This window comes from Hypanus sabinus, chromosome 15, assembly GCF_030144855.1.
Source record: "Hypanus sabinus isolate sHypSab1 chromosome 15, sHypSab1.hap1, whole genome shotgun sequence".
NCBI classification, from domain to species: Eukaryota; Metazoa; Chordata; class Chondrichthyes; order Myliobatiformes; family Dasyatidae; genus Hypanus; species Hypanus sabinus.
The window spans coordinates 56,091,140-56,107,697 of NC_082720.1; the positions used below are offsets into that span (position 1 = coordinate 56,091,140).

At 42.1% G+C, this 16,558-nt stretch overlaps 1 protein-coding gene across 1 annotated transcript; it reads left to right on the forward strand.

The window, feature by feature from the left end:
• The first annotated feature begins 12,783 nt into the window (after positions 1-12,783).
• Positions 12,784-15,234, forward strand: LOC132405550 (protocadherin-10-like). Its single transcript, XM_059990448.1, has one exon. It carries the CDS (start codon positions 12,853-12,855, stop codon positions 15,232-15,234), a length of 2,382 nt encoding a protein of 793 aa, XP_059846431.1. The 5' UTR covers positions 12,784-12,852.
• The last annotated feature ends 1,324 nt before the right edge of the window (positions 15,235-16,558 follow it).

The window sequence follows — 16,558 nt, forward strand, 5'->3', positions numbered from 1 at the left end:
CGCTACCATCTTAGCGCATTACCCAGAAAGGAACTCCAACACCACCAGACAAAACAAGATCAAAAACTAAAGCTACAAGACCTGCACAAGACCACATAGTTACAACATATAGTTACAACAGAGCAAACAATAGCATATTTGATAAAAAAAAAACAGACCATGGGTACAGTAAATTATTCCAAAGATGTTAAAAGATTATAAGTTCAAACGAAACCACCACACAGTCTCCACAAGTGCTCAGGTTCCCGATAGACTCTTCATCCCACTCAGGTGGCAGAAGGGAATACCCCCGCTATGGACTTCCACGGCGACGCCCGACTCAGCCTCGCAGACACAGCACACACTGAAAGCGACCTGATCGCAGCGGGCTCCTAGTCAGTCGAACCTCCGAGCCTCCGACCATCCCCTCCGGCACAGCTTCTCCGAGCACCATCCTCTGCCGAGCGTATTAAGACACCCCCGCCAACGGCCATCGGCAACGCGACCCCGAGGACTGGGCGCCTGTTCTTCCCAGCAGATATCCGGACCTCACAGCAGCAGCAGCAACGAAGAAAGTCTTCCTGGAGATATCCAGATGTTTCGTGCTCCCACGTCCGTTTTTCATCCGATTATGATTGCGCCCGGCACTCTGCTTCACAAATAACAAATAATCAGCTCCGCAGTGGCCGTAGCAAGCTGCGTCGCGCCGCCATTTTGGACGCCCGACATATTGGATCCTTTCGCCTGTGATTCGCTATCTTCTCTTAGATCAACGAATAAAACTATCCAGATATGGGTTTCTGCTGTCAATGACAACGCCCCGAGGTTCGCCCAGTCTTCTTACACAGCTTATGTGATGGAGAACAACGCTCCTGGTGCATTTACTTTCGCAGCAGCTGCTGTCGATCCTGATTTGGATCAGAACTCTTATGTTTCTTACTCCTTGGTAGAGAGCCTTATCCAGTACTCAGCGGTATCCAGATATCTCAACATTAATTCTGTGAATTGTACCATTTATGCGCTGCGCTCTTTGATTATGAGAATATCAGAACGTTCCAGGTCTACGTTCAAGCCCGGGACGCTAGACTACCCCCACTGAGCAGCACCGCTACGATGAATGTGATCATCTTGGATCAAAATGACAACGCTCCAGTAATTGTCTCACCTTCAGCAGAGAGTGGATCAGCAGCTGTGGAGTTCGTGCCGCATTCAGTGGGTCAGGGGTACTTGGTCACCAAGATAATGGCAACTGACGCTGGTTCTGGTAAGAAAGAGTGGTTGTCCTGTCAGTTGCGGAGATCCATTGATGCTACTTTATTCAATATTGGGCAAAGCTCGGGCGAAATTAGAACAGCTCGTAATATTTTGGAGTCTGATGTCACTACACAAACTCTAGTAATTGTGGTGAAGGATAATGGGCAGCCAAGCCTTTCCTGCACGATTACAATTCTCCTTACAGTTACGGACAACATCACTGAAAGAAGCATTGAAAACAGTACTTTTGTAGCGATGCCCGAAGATTTCTCTGACCTGAACCTTTACTTAATTGTCACTTTCGGCTGCCCTTCCACCCTCTTTGTCATCATCATTCTCATGATTGACATCAAATGTAACATGAACAGAAACGTCAGCCAAGACTACAATTCACCCAGTTGTTGCTGCAGACTTGAAAATTCTAACCACAACTTTCACCTAAGACATCAAGTGAAGGAATCCTTAAATGACAGTAGAGCAAACTCGTTGGTTTACGTACCGGAGAATCATCATTATTTTGTTTGTTTGTCTCCAGAGTCAGCGAAAAGCGATTTCCTGTTTCAAAAGCCGTGCAGCCCGCCGATATCTCAGGCCCAACGTCAATCTATAAATATCCGATAACGATTCCACTTCGAATTCTTTTTAAAACTAAGAAATTGGACCAATGTGAAAAATAATTAAAGAGAACCCGAAACAAAGTCCATTGTTTATGAGGCGAAGAAATCGTACTTTAATATAAATATTGATTGTAAAGTGCAATATTCAAGGACAACGTTTCGCAATATTTAATCCAGTCATCGCAAACTGGCATGTGTTAACTGATATAGAAATTCGACGATGAATTTCTGACTCAGATTCACAAGACTTTGTTGTTATATAAGCTGCACCAAGCATGGTGGTCCCATGTAAGTCGTTAATTTTTAATGTGAATTAAAGTGCTTTTAAATCATTAGCATTTAAAAAAAGCGATTTGTGTGAAGTGCATAACCCAAAATAATATTCCTTATTTACTCAAGAGCCGAACCATTACAGAAAGATGTTGCAGATTTGTTGAGCGGAATGGCCCAATTCTGCTCCTATGTCTTATATATTATTGTTTAAACCCATCGTTCCTCGGACGATAATGGGAATAGTAATGAGACAAGCGAAAAGCACACGAGCCACATCAAATTATAAGCTATGATAAAGGTTATGATGATATATTAAGCCGAAAAACGTGACAAACAAACTGGGAGTATTATGAAGAAAAGCAGTTGAAGTAAGACGCCCAGTTATTGACCATATGGATATAAATATCCAAATAGCTTAGGGACAATGTGGTTGATTAGATGAAATAAATAATGTCAGCATGGAAGGTGAAGATACAGGAGTATTAAATAAATGCTTTGATTTTGTTTTTACAGTCTCATAGGGTTCAAAACTTCAACCACAGCCATATGACCTAGTGAATTCCACGGAATCACCACTCACTAGTTATAGAAATCTCTCGTCATCTATGCTCGATAGGGACGATCCTCAATTCTAAGCCTGTGTCTCCTTATCCTTGAGTTCCCCACTACAAGAATCAACTCGATCTCGGCCTTTTAATATTCTAAATTGAGTAATCAGATAGAGAGCAAGGGACTCATTATTACAATTGATAGACAGGGGGACTGAGATAAAGTTTGTTAATAGCCGAACTCTTGCCTGGAGAAGATGCAAATCTAAGCAAAACATAAGGGCAAATTAGAGAGAACTAAAATTGCTAAAATAGCGAGTTTCGGAATAGTGCTTTCGGGAAAAGCTGAAATGAAGGAAAATGCTGGTTTTTCTGTGAATGGGTGAAATGGCGTTCTGGCCTTCTTGTGGACGATATGAAAATAGGTGGACGAGCGGCTACTGATGTGAACCATAGAGTCTGCAGAAGAACTAGACAGATGACAAGAGAGGGTAAAGAAGTGGCAGATCGAATATAGTGTAATGAACAGTATGATCTTGCAATTTGTTAGAAGGAATAAAGGCATAGACTATTTTACACACGGGCCGAACATTTAGAAATCAGACGTGCAAAGGACTTGGGAATCCTCGTGCAGGATTTCTTAAAGAATATCTTGCAGGTTAAGTCGTTGGTAAAGAAAAAATGTAATATTAGCATTCATTTCGAGATACTGGGATATCAGAGCAAAAATGTAATGCTGAGGCCTTATGAATTATTTTCCATCTAGCTCTTAGGGTATTGTGAGCAGATTTTCTACCCTTGTTCACGAAGATTTCTTTACTGCAGCTTATGAACAAAATACACAATTAAGCAGTGTTCCATGGATATTCCTCTTTTAATCATCAACTGAGGATAAAATAACTTCTTTGGCAACAAACTTGCCGTGTAACAGCAACGTTCGTAGCGAGTATCATTCGGTAGTTCACAGCTGCTATTGTCCATGTCGACCTTGTCACTACAAATGCAAACTTAGGAATAGAATCTAAAGACTTATACAATTTCTCAGAAATCAGAAACAACGTGGGAAACAGTATAATTATATTCCCAATTATATTGGGCTCGCTATCTGAGAAAAAAAAAATGACGGCCAAAGGGTCCAGGACTAGAAGGGACAGCCTCCAAATAGAAGGAGGCCCTTTTTACAATAGATGAGGAAATACTCAGGTCCACAATATCAAGAGATTTGGATTTCTATATAGTATGCTAAAGAACAATTGCAAAGTGTAGTATTCGCCATTATTCTAGTTGTTCTGAAGTGCTGAAGAAGAGCAAGTAGAAATCTCTGTTGTGTTTCTCCAAACTAAATATTTATCCAACCACTAACACCCTTCTCTTTTCCCTGCAAACACCAATCTCATGTTTGCCACCGAGCGCGAAATAACACTCTAAATATACTTTGCCAAGCGAGAAGCATTAGATATACGATTTTAACATGCAAATAAAAGTCCTAAACACGGGAATAAATTGTGCGCAAATATTCTTTGAATAGAAGTGAACAATGATTTCCATTGCCCGTTAGCAGCATTAGATTACCGAACTAGTCACGCCCGTGCACTTTTCTCCAACAAACCTTATTTAAATGCCTTATGTAAAACACGAAATTAATTTTAAACTTGATGATATCTATTGCATCATGTTTTCAAAATTTCAACTTGCTTACCTGAAATGTTATAATGAAATACTCAAGAATATTTATTTTGAATGGGAATAAGGTTACATTTCCTTAAAAGTAATAATCCATAAAGTAATAATGTTGAAATTCAGCTGCGAACAAACTGATATTTATACAGAACATATTTTGTTACTACACTTAAGGGGTTCCAAAATAAGTGTCAGTTTATGCATGCTTTTTTGCTATGTAATAGAGTAACTGTCGAAGAATGTACCCTGCTTTACCGTATTATATTGTAAGAGAATTCACCACGTTATTAAACAGAAATAAAAAACACGGTCCTCGGTATAAGGTTAACTCTTTATTACGTGATTTCACGAGCTGTTGGTTTACGACTCTTACGATGCTAGGTTACGTCTAAAATTTATACGGTAAATTTTGGGCAATAGCCTATATTCACTGAAGTTTAGAATAAACATAGTCAGCGAATTCCAGAAGCACTTGCTAGATATCAATCGATTCACAAATGTTTCCGTGCAGTACACAAAATTAGAACAGCATTTCCAGATTCAATTCCGCTATAAACCTGTCCCGGCAAAAATGAGGCAAAAATGGTCCATCGCAAGGCAGTGTCCGCGTCATATCCTGTCACTCTCATGTTCCAAATCTTGGGCAATACTTAGCCACTCAAGCTTGACAACAGCACTGAATTCAAAATTAAATTTTCTTCCCCAGTTCCTTCGTTTTGTCCACCTTTTCAGGACACTTCTCTTTTTCCTCTGGATAGAGAATGCCATATTCAGGAGTAAAATCCTCATGTTTAAACAGGCTTTTTCATCATATTCTGGATAGAGAGATTCCAGTTTAACTGGTACGGATAATTTTACAGGAAAAGCTGCAGGCCGAGCTATCCAAGAGCCAGCACATCGTGCAAAGGTGACCACTAGTGTGATCATTACAAATTATCCCAGATGGATGAGGGGTTCCCACCATAAATAAAGCTTTTCGCTACAACTAATCCTTCTCAATAACAGACCTGTCCTGTTTTATCTGCATCTGCGCTGTTCAGCTGTTTGAGAAGCTACGTGAAATCTAAGCATTATGAAGTGCTAAATTACAGTCAGGCATATACCAACCATCAAAAGAATTTCTCTTAAAGGATTGCGATCAGAATGACATTTATTTAGCTTGTACTTCCGTTGCTTATTTATTTCCTCCTGTATCCATCCCTTCCTTTTTCTCCTACCAATAATGGCTTTTGAGGCAGCTGGCTATTTTATCGCGCATTCTTGCTTAACGTTGAAGGGCGTTGACTTTATGCACAGGAATCCCAGACAGACAGACAGACAAACGTTATTGATCCCGAGGGAAACTGGGTTTCGTTACAGCCGCACTAACCAAGAATAGTTAAGAAATATAGCAATATAATACCATAAATAAAGAAATAATAAGTTAATCATGTCAAGTGGAAATAAGTCCAGGACCAGCCTATTGGCACAGGGTGTCTGACACTCCGAGGGAGGAGTTGTAAAGTTTTATGGCCACAGGTAGGAAAGACATCCTATCACGCTCAGTGTCACATCTCGGTGGAATGAATCTCTGGCTGAATGCACTCCTGTGCGTAAACAGTACATTATGGAGTGAATGGGAGTCATTGTGCAAGATGGCATGCAACTTAGACAGCAACCTCTTTTCAGACACCACCTTCAGAGAGTTCAGTTCCACCCCCCACCACATCACTGGCCTTACGAATGAGTTTGTTGATTCTGTTGGTGTTTGCTACCCTCAGCCTGCTGCCCCAGCACACAACAGCAAACATGATAGCAGTGGCCAGCACAAGCTCGTAAAACATCCCTAGCATCATCCGGGAGATTTTAAAGGACCTCAGTCTCCTCAGGAAATAGAGACGGCTCTGCCCCTTCTTGTAGACAGTGTTCTGTGACCAGTCCAGTTTATTGTCCATTTGTATCCTCAGGTATTTGTAATCCTCCACCATGTCCACAATGACACCTTGGATGGAAACAAGGGTCACCGGTGCCTTAGCCTTCCTCAGGTCCACCACCAGCGCATTAGTCATTTTCACATTAAGTTGCAGATGATTCTGCTCGCACCATGTGACAAAGTTTCCCACCGTATCCCTGTACTCAGACTCATCTCCCTTGCTGATGCATCCAACTATGGCAGAGTCATCAGAAAGCTTCTGAAGATGGCAAGACTCTGTGTTGTAGTTGAAGTCCGAGGTGTAGATGGTGAAGGGAAAGGGAGACAGGACAGTCCCCTGTGGAGCCCCAGTGCTGTTGACCACTCTGTCTGACACAAAGGGTTGCAAGCGCATGTACTGTGGTCTGCCAGTCAGGTAATCAATAATCCATGACACCAGGGAAGCATCTACCTGCATCACTGTCAGATTCTCACCCAGCAGAGCAGGGCGGATGGTGTGGAACGCACTGAAGAAGTCAAAAAACATGACCCTCGCAGTGCTCGCCGGCTTGTCCAGGTGGGCGTATACTCGGTTCAGCAGGTAGACAATGGCATCCTCAACTCCTAGTCGGGGCTGGTAGGAGAACTGGAAGGGGTCAAAGTGTGGCCTAACCATAGTCCGGAGCTGCTGTAGTACAGGTCTCTCCGGGTCTTCATGCTGTGTGAGTTGAATGCCACCGGTCTGTAGTCTGTAGTCATTGGAACCACTGGGTCGCGGCGTCTTCGGTTCAGGAACGAGGCAGGACGTCTTCTCCAGTACAGGAACCGTCTGGAGACTCAGGCTCAGGTTGAAGACCCCATATACGCCCAACAACTAACTACATTATTTCGTGTAGCATATTCGTAAACTAAGCTCAAGTAAGTATTATTGCTTTTCCCCAGCATAATAAACACCAACGGACCACAGAAAAAAGTAATTTCTTCATAATTTAGTTTTCGGTCTTCCCTTCTTCAGGAGAAGACAGTTTGTACTTGGCTCCCTGTATCCAGCCAGCCATCCCCCAGACTTGCACAGCAGTCCTTGCCACCGGAATCACCTGATTTCTCCTCTTTTTCTACCTAGAATAATGTGAGTCTTTCATAAGCGTCTTTACATAGTCTCCAGGTTTAAAGGGGTGGATGTTTTTTTTTCTCACGCCTTAGGGAAGGCAGCAGCTACATGTCCTTGGTTTGCTCTTAGTGCTTAGCCTAACAACTTCTATGTTTCACTTATCGGTTCTGAGCAGGCGTGTTTGCGCACTAATCAAAGGAGGCAGAGACCCTGGCGGTAGAGGCCTTTCCCTTAATACTTCGAACTGTTTAGTTGTGCGTCTCACTTGGTTTCTTAGAATGTATAATGCTCTGGGAAGAACCATTTCAAACCAGTTTCCTGACATACCTTAGCCAATATATATTTTAATACTCCATTTATTCTTCCTGCTAGTCCCGAGGACTGCGAGTGTGATGGAAGGTGGTATTCCCAAGGAAATTCTAACGCCGGACCCAATTCCTTAATTAATTTACCTGCATGGAACCCCAAATCTGGGAATAATTTCCTTCATGAATATCTTAACCGCAGGTAGGGGTAATCTTTTCCCGTGGGAAACGCCTCCCCCATTTGGAGAATATATCTAGTTTTACCCATACTTATCACCCCCATTAGCAGGTATCTACCTGTAAATTGGCAGCTGGCGCCGACGCGGGTGTAAAATGATCAAATTTAGCAGGTGACTTCTCTCCATCGTGTCACTAACAAATCTCACAGCTTCGTACAACCTGTACCGCAATTATTGTTAGTCTGGGTGCAAGCCATTATTCATAATACACCGATTCATGTGACACAAGGAGATTATACGGATATCCCCACACCCACTCAGAATCCTGAAAACTCTAGTTTTCCTTTTATACTCTCTTAACCTTTTGCGGAGTCCCATCTTTGGCGGAAATAAGACTTTGCAGATTTGAGGTAAGAGTTACAAGAGTACATTGCACCTACATATGTATTAGTATAACTTTTCCTGCATTAGCGGCTTCTTTAGCAGATGCGTCCGCAGCATCATTTCCCTTACTTATGGGGTCTGAGCCATTAGTGTGAACTTCGCACTTAATGACAGCAGTTTTGTTGGGCTGCTGCATTGCTTATAACATTTTTATTAGATACATATGCTGAATGGGTTTTCCCGCAGAAGCAATGAACCCCCGATGTTTCCAAAGTGATCCAAAATCATGTCCCATTCCAAGGCCTGCCTAGAGTCCTTATAGATGTTTACTGTGTGTCGCTCGAATTGGAGCAAATAGCTCCGCTGCCTGAGCTGAAGTTCCTTGGGGTTCGGATTGTACCTGTAAAGTTTCAAAGGCAGTCACTATCGCATCGCTTTCTAATAGGGTGTGATGGCTCGGCTTGCAAAAAGATCCCTCGGTATAGTACATTAATTCTCGGTTATAAAGGGGTACCGCGTATAGGCTTTAACACAGTCATTGGGATCATGGTACTCTTGTAACAGTGAAATTCGACCTTTTAAGTGTCCTGTGAGGGGTCGGCAGTGAAATGTTGCGTAGCAGTTGAGCTATGGAGCAACATTGCAGTAGAGGGGTCAGCAACATACAAACAAGCTGCAGTATTAAAGGTGCAGCCTACTCGCCCACTGTCGTTACCAACGTCCTTAAAAATCCTGGCATTCCTCTAACCACTAGATGCAATAGGGTGGTAAAATACGCCACTGGTCTTTGTAAGCTACCTCGGGTTAATACTGCGCTTGCGAAAGCTCATTTTCATTCACATACAACTGGAACGACTTGCTGTAATAGGGCAGTCCATTGTATTGTATCAGATGCATCCTGCGTTATAGCGACTCGTAGGACAGTATCATAGGTGCTGTGTTCAGGTACTCAATGTCGACACTAGTTCGTCATTGCCAGGAATGGTATCATCTGTCTGTTGGCCGAAGATCTGGGAGACTGAGCAATGAGAGTCACACGCTCCGGCCTCAATCGGTGGGTTCCTTTGTGCAATATATACCCCAAATATGTCACTGTAGTCCGGCAAAGTTGGAAGTTTGACAAGGAGGTTGTATGTCCTCTGGCAGCAAAATGATTCAACAACGTCACACATTCTTCTGTAAAATCAGTCAGAGTCTGACAGGCCAGCAATAAATCGCCAGAATATTGCAAAATCATGCTGTCTGCAGGCAGTAGTAAATTTACTAGAACATCATGAATAACGGCTGCGTAGAAAACTGTACACTGTAATCCGGCAGTAAACCTGTACACGTGTATTGCTGTCCATCATATGTGAAGAGAACCAGATATTGACTGTTCTCATGCAGTGGTATAGTACAACTCAATCACCGTATACCAGTATCACATTCGTGTCCGGAACCTTCCGTGAAATAGGCTGGACTTTCTGATTTATAGACCGCAGTTCCTGGATAAACCGCCTCTCACTCGGCCTCCTTGGTTTGGGATTGGATAATATCGGCGTATTGCAAGGGCTTTGAGTTCATCGCAGAATCAGTTGTCGAATAACCACTCTATGACAAGTTTATTACCCTTGATGGCTTCTGGAGTTGGCAATATTGTTTGATGGACAGTAGTCCGGCACTTTGTCAAAAGTCACCTGATGGGGAACTACTGACTTGATTAATCCTACATGATTCGTATCTGGGGAACTGCCTATGATTTCCAATCAATAAGCATGAAAGGTGATTTCATTTCCAGTAAGGCATGGGGCGGTGAACTTTGGCCCCTCGGGAAGAATTCATCGTATTTCCATTTGAACTGAATCTCAGCTGCTATTCACTCAGGACCAAAATATCCCTACTCGATAAGAATATTAGACCCTCTTACCTTCATGCTAATATACTGGATACTATAATCGTCATCAGGATCTGTATTCCTGAAGGCCACAACACAATGTAGTGCAGATACTAGTATTTCAGGTTCCATTCACATCATTCAATAAATCTTCCACTTTATGTGGTCTTCTATTTGCTGCCACGGCCAATCTCACTAGGCTTTCCCCACCACTGTGCCAACTGTAGGGAACTGCATTACAGTGCAGAGCTTGGGTTGTCAATTCTCAGGGGTTTCAAGATATAATCTTTCTGAGGTACAATGAATTGCCCATTTAGTGTTTAGTGTCCAAGCAAATTAAGAGGTGCGTTCTCTGCTATAACAAGTGTTTCATCAGTCGAAAATTTCCCTGCTTGTTTTTTATTGACTCAGACAGCGATTCTATCATAGGTACTCTGGTTATCTCTGAATTCTTAATACCTTTGCTGTCTTTTGGTAATGCCAATTCAGGTTGGTGAATTTAAAAGAATGTACTACCTCTGGTGGGGGACAATTTACGAGTGTTCTTTTTTCTGCAGGGGTATCCCTGTACTAGATTCCTGGAAAGCTACTAGTTTATTTCCAGCTTTTATGTATCAGGACATTCCCTACTATTAGCGAGGAGCTTGGAGGAGAGACTGAGCTAATCGTCGAACCCTCTATTATTATTTCTATTATTATCTAGAACCTCTAGTTAAGGAGTAGGTAGTGCTATTGGAGGATATAGTCCGGGTCTGAGACAATCAGAGCCGAGGGACCTGATGCGAGTTACTCGGCATTCTGCGTAATTTGCGTAATTTGATTTAACTTTCAGAGGCTGGTGCCGATTAGCCACCTCTTCCCATGTGTTAAAACACCACATTATATATTCTAAGTTCTAATTAGGATCTCCGCCTCCAGCTTTTGTTTCATTTCGCCTGTGCTGAATCTTTTTTAGAACAACGGATCCATCATAGAGCCAATCCCCATAACTCCATCCATAGAGATCAGGAGAGAAAGTTTTCATAAAACCTGTTGTCTCTCGTTTCGATCCAAATCTTGTCATCGAGAGACTACCGGAAACCAGTGGACCACTTAAGAGTTGTTTGGTCTTCAAACTTTTGAACTGCTTTCGTGTATTCGTATTCATTGACACCTTTGCCAGAGGATCAGATAGCTGCGATTGAAAAGATGATTTTCCTCAGGTCTTTTTCTTTGATTCTTGCTTTGAAACGTATCCATTTTCCTCCTCCAGCTACCGTTGAGACAAATATACAAGATCGAATATTCTTTACAGGTAATAGTTACAATGCCTTCTACCCCAGTGGTTGACAAACCATTTACCATACGCCAAGGTCTCCTTACATTTAGTCTAAATGCACTCTCCCGATGCTCTCAGGCTCCCTTCTAACAATCCCACTCTTTTTCCTTTACACGAAGTCATGGGTCACTGGCCGGTATGTGACAGCTCCGGCGCTCTCGTCCAGTCTGGATCCCGCTTCCCCGAGCGAGTCTATGGGATGGGCTCACCCGAGTCGAATCTTGACCTCTAGCTTTCAAGTAACTCTCATGGATAGGTTCGTTCGGAACCTCGTATCATGAAGATCCTATCTCCGTCGCCAAATTACAGTCTAAGAATCTACCCTGTTTTACCGTATTTAATGTAAGAGAATTTCACCAGGTTTTCAAACAGAAATAAAAACACAGACCTCGGTAATCAGTTAACTCTTTAATGCGCGATTAAAGGGAGTTGTTGTCTTACGATTCGCCCAATATCAGGCTACATCTTAATTTTTGAATAGTAAATTTTGGGCAAAAGCTAACAAATGAACATAGTCACCGATTGCAAGAAACACTCGTTAGGTATCAGCCAATATAAAAATATTCCCACGCGGTGGTAAAATTAGAACTACACGTCAACGTTCAGTTCCACTGTCAGTCAAAGAGTCTCGGACAAAGGTTAGTCATTATTGGCATCATCTATTGCTAGCTATTGTCAGCTAGCACAAGCAAGACAGCGTCTGCTTCTTATCCTGACACCTTCATGATCCAAATCTATTGCAATACTTAGTTAGCTTGACAACAAAATTGAATATACAATTTAATTATCTTCGCGATGTCACCATGGATTGAAACTGCCCCAGTACAATGGCCCTTCAATTGTAAAAGCTCACCTGCAATGTTTCTCCGAGCAGTTCATATCATAGAACAAATGCACAAATCTAACTGTCACGGTCGGATGCGAGGGAAACCAAACAATTCATCTAATTGGATCATAGAAATGGCCATGGAACCTATCAGCATACTGAGTAGATTTCTAGGTCGTGTTAAATTTACGGCCAAAATGCCATTTAATGGGTATTGTTATAGTTTACGATGATAAACGTTGAAAATAAAATAAATTGAGCAATTGTATCAACAACTATATTTTATGGTGTGCACCATTAAATATAGGAGAATGGTACAGCTTTAAGAACATCAGTTGTAATTGACGAAAAGAACTGGTTGCGTCGCTGTCTACCAATGAAAAACTCAATTTCACAGTTGGATCCATTGCCCCTCCCTCGCCCAGAATAAAAGGACAGAGACAACGAAGAGACGACCATTAGGTGCGTTTACATTACGGTGTTAACCTGACGTGTAAAAAATCTGTCTGTTTAGATTCGGTATTGATCTGCATGCGTTTACGTCGTGTAGTAAGGACTTGTTCGGAATGAATTGAGCAGAGCCCTGGATTTGTAAATTAATTGACTGCGGAACAATGGCGTCCAAATCCATATTAAGCATCACTGTAATTGCACACAGTTTTATCGTGTGTGTCCCGGATCAAATTCCAGGGCAATTTCGTTATTCTATTCCCGAGGAAATGGTCGGAGGGACAATTATTGGGAATATCGCTCAAGATTTGGGATTGAATGTACCGATTTTGTCAGCTCGTAAATTTCGTCTCAGCTCTAATGACGGAGAACGGTACATGAAGGTTAGTTTGGATAATGGGCTTTTATCTATTTGTGAAAGAATCGACAGGGAACGTATTTGTGGGCAAATAGTGTTGTGTACAATACCTTTGGAAATAATGCTGGAAAATCCCTTAGAGGTGTATCGCGGCGAAGTGGAGATTCTTGACGTAAATGACAATTCTCCTACATTTCGGGACACACATATTGCCTTACAAATGTCTGAAGCCATTACACCGGGGGTACGTTTTCGACTTAAGAGCGCGGAAGATGCTGATACTGGAATGAATACTATCGCGAATTATACAATCAGTTCGAGTGAGTACTTCACTCTGAAAACACGGAGAACCGAGGAGGGTATTATAATTGCTGAGTTGCTGTTAGAGAAACCTTTGGATCGAGAGCTACAATCATCCTTTCAGCTGGTGCTTACTGCAGTGGATGGTGGGAATCCTCAGAGAACCGGAACAGCTCATATTCTCATTACTGTACTGGACATTAATGACAATCCACCTGTATTCGAGCATGATGTTTACAGGGGCACCATTACTGAAAACACACCACAAGATACCGTTGTGTTAACAGTTAAAGCGAACGATTTGGACGAAGGGCTGAATGCAGAGCTAACATATTCTTTCAGTGATGTTATTACTTTGCGAAGAATGCGTGATTTGTTTTCCTTGGACCCAAAAACTGGAGAGATTCGAGTCAAAGGGCCGCTAGATTTTGAAAAATCAAACAGCTATTCACTCGATATTCAAGCTGTTGATCACGGGTCGCCTGCGATTACGGGACACTCGAAAGTGCTGATCAAGGTAACTGACGTGAATGACAACGCACCCGAGATAAAAGTGACGTCAGCCACAATCCAAATCCCGGAAAATGCTACGCCCGGAAATTTAATCACCTTGATTGATGTTATCGATCGTGATTCTGGAGAGAATGGTCACGTGCGCTGCGAAATAACACAGAACATCCCTTTTATGCTACAAAGATCGTCCAATCATTATAAATTAATTACAAGTGGAATGTTGGACCGTGAAACAGTGTCTAATTATAAAATACTTATTTCAGCCTGGGATTTGGGGTCACCGTCACTGTCAACAAATGTAACCATCCATATTGTAATTACAGATATAAATGATAATGCCCCACGCTTTGCTGAATTGCCCTACAACTTTTACGTGACTGAAAATAACTCTCCTGGTGCTTCTATCTTCGCAGTAACGGCTTCAGATCCTGATCTGGAGCAGAATTCCTATGTTTCTTATTCAATTCTGGACAATTATATTCAAAACTTGCCAGTATCCACGTACCTGGACGTCAACTCAATGAACGGCACCATTTACGCTCTGCGCTCTTTTGACTATGAGGAACTGAAAAGTTTTCAGATCCATGTTCAAGCCCGTGACGCTGGAGTGCCACCGTTGAGCAGCAGCGCTACTGTGAATGTCATCATCCTGGATCAAAATGACAACGCGCCAGTGATCGTTTCACCTTCAGAACATGGTGGATCATCAGCCGTGGAAACCCTGCCCCAGTCAGCGGCTCAGGGGTACTTGGTCACCAAGATAATGGCTACTGATGCAGATTCTGGTCAGAACGGGCGATTATTTTACCAAATGGTGAAAGCTACTGATCCCAGTTTGTTTAATATCGATCAAACGTCTGGTGAAATCAGAACAACGCGTAAAATCTTGGAGGCGGATCTCAACACACAAACTTTGACAATCATGGTGAAAGACAACGGGCAGCCTAGACTATCTAGTACAGTTACGTTTCACATCACAATTTTGCAGAATAGCACCGAACCTCCCACAATAAACAGTAATTTAGTGAGAAATTCGGAATCTTTTTCCGATCTAAATCTTTATTTATTGATTATTTTCAGTTGCACTTCCATTGTCTTTCTTCTGCTTATCATTGTGCTTATCGGGATCAAATGTAAACAGGAGAGAAGTAATCCCCAAGAGTATACTTCCCCCACTTATTTTTCCAAACGTGGGGAGATGCAGGACACCTTTAGTCGAAGATCTGCAATGGAGGAAACTTTACGCTATCCTGGTACGGACCAGGTAGTCCGTATGCCAGGACTGCCTCAGTACTCGGTCTGCCTGTCTCCAGAATCAGCGAAAAGCGATTTCCTTTTCTTGAAGCCGTGCGGCCCTGCCATCTCTCAAGCCTAATGCTAAATTACAGAGAACTACAACATAAACGTATGCTTATTTTATGTGTGCTTACTTTTGTTTATATTCTGAGATGTAGGATACTGGGGTAAAGTGTTTTAGAACATATCTCTTATCAGCAACTTAATTTGTAATTTTTTGTTGCCGAAGAATATAGTTGTTATAATGGTCAACGATAAATTTACATCAACCTGTATCCACCCGTCTGAGCGTGGCATCTGTTACCTTTGGAGAATCTGAAAGCAGCTCTCTTACGTACTTCTGCACCCAACATCAACTGCGTATTTTTAATCCTGTCGAAGTCCGCAAAGCAGGCCCTTCTTCCACCTTCCTCCCTTGACCCCATCCAACGATCTGCTTCGCAGGGAGAAGTGATTTGTATACAACATTTCTATTCTAATCCTGAAGCATATTAATTTGGATAAATCCCCGTGTCTTGATCCAACGTTTCTTGGGATATTTTGGGAAGCTAGATGGACATTGCAAAGGCCTGGCGGAGACGTATCCGCAGTTTATTTTTGTCAAGTTTGAGGTAGATATTATCGCCCTAAAGTTTAACAAGGGCTTCGACTTGGATCTGTACAGTGGTTGAGACTGAAAGGGTAAGTCACATGGGATCCAAGACGAGTTAGTCAGCTGGATAAAGAAATGACGAAGAGGAATGTTTCAGAGAGTGCTAGCGGAGGGTTGTAATTTATGTTGGTGGCCTGTGATTAATGGAAAGTCAAATGTATCAGTGCTGAATTCATTCTTATTTGTTATTCCTATGTACTGTTTGCATGAAAATAATTTTTACACTGTTAGTATGTTTTTGGAAAATATCAGAAAAGGGAATGCATTAGAGAGTGAAGAATATTATCTAAGCTAAATTCAACGTCTGCTAGATAACTGTAAAAATCGTCTAAGTAAGGTAGATCAAATATAAGTTAGACAAGTGCGACCTGTTGCAATTTGTTCCATTAAACAAGGAAGTGTGTGCACATTAATTCCTGCAAATCTGAAAGGCATCATAAAACAGAAAGCTAAAGGCGCAGATATATCGTTGTCTGAAAGTAAAGCACAGTGTGGGGAAGAAATAATTTAGTCTATTTACTTTCATAAGCCACTATTTAGTTTACTGATTCCGTACTTCATGTTGCAACTCTGCGGTTCGTTGGTGAGACTACACTTACAATATGGTGTGTCATTTATGTTGGCTACCTAACAGAAAGATATCAATAGCTGGCAATGGTACAGAAATATTTCGCAAGGTGCTACCAGTACTGGAGGGCTTACGCTATAAGTAATGGGTGGAAAGCCTGAACTTGTTTTAACCAGTATGATA

Bases quoted from the DNA above. Each gene is read 5' to 3' on its own strand.
- LOC132405550 (XM_059990448.1), top strand. From the start codon at position 12,853: ATGGCGTCCAAATCCATATTAAGCATCACTGTAATTGCACACAGTTTT.